Here is a 4872-nt window from a genome sequence, read left to right as displayed (position 1 = left end):
ATCAAAATGCTCTTATATTTCTTTACGGGGGAAGGAACTATAAAAATGATGTGACATTGTAATTGAACTGCATTTGAAGATGAGGCTTATGATTTTCGTAACATAGAGAAATAGAAGGTCTAAGAACAAAGACAATGGATTGCAGTTTGGTCAAATTTCCCTCGACTCGGATCCAACAATCACAGGTTACTATGTTGTATCTTGGAAATACTAAATCAAATTCATTAGATGCTATGCATCTTTCAAATTCAAAAATTAGGAAAAGATAATGTAACGACAACAACGCCAACAACAAACGGCCACATTCCATCGCAAAGCAAAATGCAATGGTAACTACCACAAGCTATGACTCAAAAGTTTACGAAAAAATATATAATAAAACAACTAAACCAAAGCAACAATTTTGATTATTGAACGCATGCATGCACTTCGTTGAGATCATGCATGCATGAGTGGACGTGACCTCTCTCATCTCCTTCTGGGAGATCAAACGCGAACTCAATAGGATCACCGGGATTAGGTAGGGCACATGAAGCCAGTCGGGACGCCCTTGCCACAGAAGTTGAGGATGAGGCTGAGGTGGATCGGGAGGTTGATGTGGATGCCTAGCACGTCGGCCTTGATGGCGGTGCAGAGGCAGATGGCGGCGTCCAGGTCGACGAGCCCGTTGAGCAGCGGGCAGCACCGGTCATTCAACGGAGGCACGCCCACCTTCGCCTTGATCAGATCCAGCACATTGGCGCACACGTGCAGCTTCAGCGCGTCCGTCGGGCACTTGCCGTACCACCCGCTCGTCCCGCCGCCGCCTCCTCCTCCATACCCGCCGCCGCCGCCGCTGCCACTTCCACCACCACCGCTCCCGCCGCCGATGATCCCGCCACCTGGGCTCCCTCCGATGATGCCACCACCTGGACCGCCGCCAATGATCCCACCACCAGGACCGCCGCCAATTATCCCACCACCGCTACTTCCTCCACCCCCTCCGCTTCCGCCTCCATATCCGCCGCCGCCGCCGCCTCCATGGCCTCCACCGCCCCCGCCTCCATGCCCTCCCCTGCCGCTACCACTTCCACCGCCACCACCTCTCCCGCCCCCGCTGCTCCCTTGGCCACCATTGTTGCCCGAGTCGCCGCAGCTTGGGCAGGCACTGGTCACTGTAAACAAGAGGAGGTTAAGGGCAAGGAAGAGGCCATATGAAGCCGACACCTTGGACGCCATATTGGTCACGAGCAGTAGTAGGTCAAGCACCTAGCTAGCTACTGCGAGTGTGTGAGTCTGGCTATCAGGTCTTGGCGTTATATAGAGGTCGCCACGAGAGACAATGGTGGTATTCTTCGGGAGATGGGCGGAATGGGACAGGAGTCCGTGATAGATGACACATGCGTGGATCCACGATAGGGCAGGCCTGTTTCAACCCGTGGGCTAGGTGCACTGGTTTGTTTTCTGGTTGCAGGCACTGCGTGCAGATCGTGGGTGACAGCGGTGAAATTTTGGAGGTTTACTCGTTTTTAATTAAGATGTGTAATCGCTTGAACTAATCCACATCCATCAACCTCCTAAGGTACAAACCTATGATCTCTTCCAATCCGACGGAAACACCCAAAGCTTGATTGAGCCTTAAACCCCACGAGAAGCGGGAGGGAGGTGGCGAATCCACTAGTAGAAAAAGGGTCTAATGTGAAACTCATTAGTCCCGGTTTGCAATTGAACCGGCACTAATGTAATCATTAGTGCCGGTTCCAACGGCCAGGCGGGCGGCGCTCATTATCGTGGCAAACCTTTAGTACCGGTTCGTGCCACGAACCGGTACTAAAGAGGTGGTGGCCTTTAATACGGGTTGGTGGCTCCAACGGATATTAAAGGGGGGGGGGTCTTTAGTACAGGTTGAAGTCACCAACCGGTACTAAAGGTGGTGGCCTTTAGTACGGGTTGGTGGCTCCAACCGGTACTAAAGATCCCCCCCCCCTTTAATACCAGTTGGAGCCACCAAGCGGTACTAAAGATGGTGCGCTGCCACCCACAGTGCACAATGTTTAATCCCACTTCGCTAGTTGAGAGGAGTTCACACCGGTTTATAAGCCCCGCCGCGGCTACCGTGTCAAGCTCCTCTCTAAGCAGGCCTTTGTGGGCCTATTGCAAGTCTTCTGCCCTGTGGAGGCCTACTGGGCCGTACGGACCTGCATCCTGGCCCAACTAGAGTTTGGGTTTCTAGTCGTATGCAGGCCGTGCCGGCCCAGTAGGCGGGCTGTTTTTGCTTTATTTTAAAAATAAAAATAAAAAAATCCTTACCAACCGGGACTAAAGGTCCCCCAGACAACGGCGCGGCTCGTGCCATGTGGTGGGTCTTTGGTCCCGGTTCGTGTTGAACCGGGACTAAAGGGGGGACCTTTAGTCCACTAAAGGTCCTTACAAACCGGTACTAAAAGTTGTTTTTCTACTAGTGATCGTTGAAGAAAGAGTAGCTGGAAGCTACAAACGCTCCCCCCTGCATCTAGGGCTTCCCTACCTCTCGCCGCCGCCGTCCACGATCTGCATCGTCTTTAGTGTCCTTAGGCCATGGAGGCACACGGGGATCACGACCCTTGCTGGGGGGAGGTTTCATCCATCATTTTAGTGTTTTTAGTTTGTCTATGGCTTCTACGAGGTGGCGACTCCTTGAAGATGGAATAAAGTTCTCCCTGTCTAGCCTCCGTCCCGGTGGAACTTCTAGGTCATCGGTGGGCATGTGTGTCAAGCATATTAGCAATTTTTTGATTAATTTAATCTAGAAATAAATCATGAACATGGCATGGATAGTATTAATTAATCACATACTGAAATCTAACCAGATAGGCATGTACTACGCATATAGCGGAAACATCTAGTTAGATAGCTAGTACGACAAACAGAGAAATAAATAAGAGCGGGATAAACGAGTTATACCCTCAAGTAGTGCGGTTTGCAGTCGTGCAGCATCATAATTGGGTGCCTTCTTCTCGGCAGCGAGCTTCTCGGCTTCGGTGGACATGATGATGTTAACGCCGATGCGGACATAGATGAAGTAGACGAATGATGGCGAGCAGTCGCGTAGGAGACGATCCCCAAAAAGATAATCGCGCTTCTCCCATACATGATCTCAAAAGGCGGGGTTCCGGAGGCCCGCTCTCTTGTATAGCTATGCACGCGATGGAAGGGATGGTATAACCGACAACAACAATAACGGGAGGAGTGGCGGTGGGCAGTACATGTGGAGGCAGAGCAGATGTGATATGATCTTGGGTAGTTGCTAGGGTTGTCGATGCCTCCAATATGTAGGTGCGGTCTGGTAGGAGATGTGTTGGACCCATGTCTGAGTTGGCAACAACCCATGATATGACGTCTCAGATTCCTGACCGGCAAAAATTAAGCACACGCATGACATATGTCTTAGGCCCAGTTCTTTTGCCAGAATCTGGGGATTCTCCCAGAATCCAACCCCGACCCAGCTTCTCCCAGAATCTTTGAGCCTCCTTGGTTTTACAATCCTATCTAGTTAGGGTCTAATTAGATAGGATTGTAAAACAAATGGGGCTCAAAGATTCTGGGAGAAGCTGGGTAGAGGTCGGATTCTGGGAGAATCCCCAGATTCTGGCAAAAGAATTGGGCCTTAGTTTGGCTCAACTCATTCACAAAGCCCTTAGAGATTTTTTGTTATTGTTAGATGGTCCTAAAGCCGACCCTATATTTCAACAATCCTCCACCATATCTTGAAGGCTCATTGTGTTGTCCTCTGTTACAAATATTGTTTTTATATACCAATATTTTCAGTCGAGACCAGTCAAGGTTGAATATCCACCTAGAGCAAGTAGTTACACTCATTCACAACTAAACAATGGACTATGCCTTGAATTGTCAGTTTAGTATAAAGAAGTTTCACCAAATGTCTTACCGGTACTAGCTGGCAAAGACTGACCCATCGGATGGAGCATATTAGTCACACTCTTGGCCTGTTTCATTAACTTACTAGAGATCACCCAATCTCATATACTATAACCAGTAGTGGGGCTCATATAGGTGTGTTCTCCAAAGACCGCTTTGTAGGATATCATCTTGCTTATAAAAACTTTAAAATACATTAAGATAAAAGTCAACCTGCCATACAACTTTCAAGAGTGTTGCATCTCCAATGGAGTGTGTCGGGCCTACAAATACAAGGCAGGCCCAAGTATATGGATGACCCACAAAAAGCCCACGACCCATCCAAGATACGACCCGGAAGACCATGGGCCATGGGCATCATCATCAGCCCAACGACAATAAGGAGGCCAGGAAATACCTTATAGGTAGCATCTTAACAGTAGCATGGGGTAAAATACTCACGCTAGCTGCTGTTAACTAGCAGCAGCGCTGGCCTAAGTCCTACGCTACAGGTAAGACTTAGTAGTACCACAGGCCCACGAACCAGGCGGTATTGCTAAGTGGGACACAAGGCCGCCCCCAGGTCTAGCCTTAGTAGCAGCGTGGGTTGGGCAACACGCGCTACAACTAATATGTTAGCTGTAGCGCTGGGTGCACGACCCATGCTGCTACTAAAACAGCACGTGGGCAGGTGGTGGTACCAAATTAGCAGTAGAGCTGGTTGCCAGAGGAGCACTACTGGTACTGCCATTAGCCCTAGCACGGGTCGTGTGGCCCGCGCTACTGCTAAGCCCACCTTATCCCCTACCTCGCCCGGCCCGGCGGTTTCCTCTCCCTCATCACATTCACTCCCACTCCATCTCTCCCGCGCAGCGCTCGATCACCGTCGCCAGGCATTCCCGCCCGCCACCATCGCTCACCGCCATCACCCGCGCATGATCGGCACCGAGGTAGCTCCTCCTAGATACCTCCCTCCCTCCCCCCTCCCCCCTCCCC

General features: G+C 50.6%; 1 protein-coding gene across 1 annotated transcript; it reads right to left on the bottom strand.

Moving 5' to 3' along the window:
• Positions 1–201: 201 nt before the first annotated feature.
• Positions 202–1251, bottom strand: LOC123091899 (glycine-rich protein 5-like). The gene has a single exon (XM_044513515.1). It carries the CDS (start codon positions 1216–1218, stop codon positions 517–519), a length of 702 nt encoding a protein of 233 aa, XP_044369450.1. The 5' UTR covers positions 1219–1251; the 3' UTR covers positions 202–516.
• Positions 1252–4872: the final 3621 nt, after the last annotated feature.

This window comes from Triticum aestivum, chromosome 1B (assembly GCF_018294505.1).
Source record: "Triticum aestivum cultivar Chinese Spring chromosome 1B, IWGSC CS RefSeq v2.1, whole genome shotgun sequence".
NCBI classification, from domain to species: domain Eukaryota; kingdom Viridiplantae; phylum Streptophyta; class Magnoliopsida; order Poales; family Poaceae; genus Triticum; species Triticum aestivum.
This window is presented reverse-complemented; position numbering and strand designations above follow the sequence as displayed.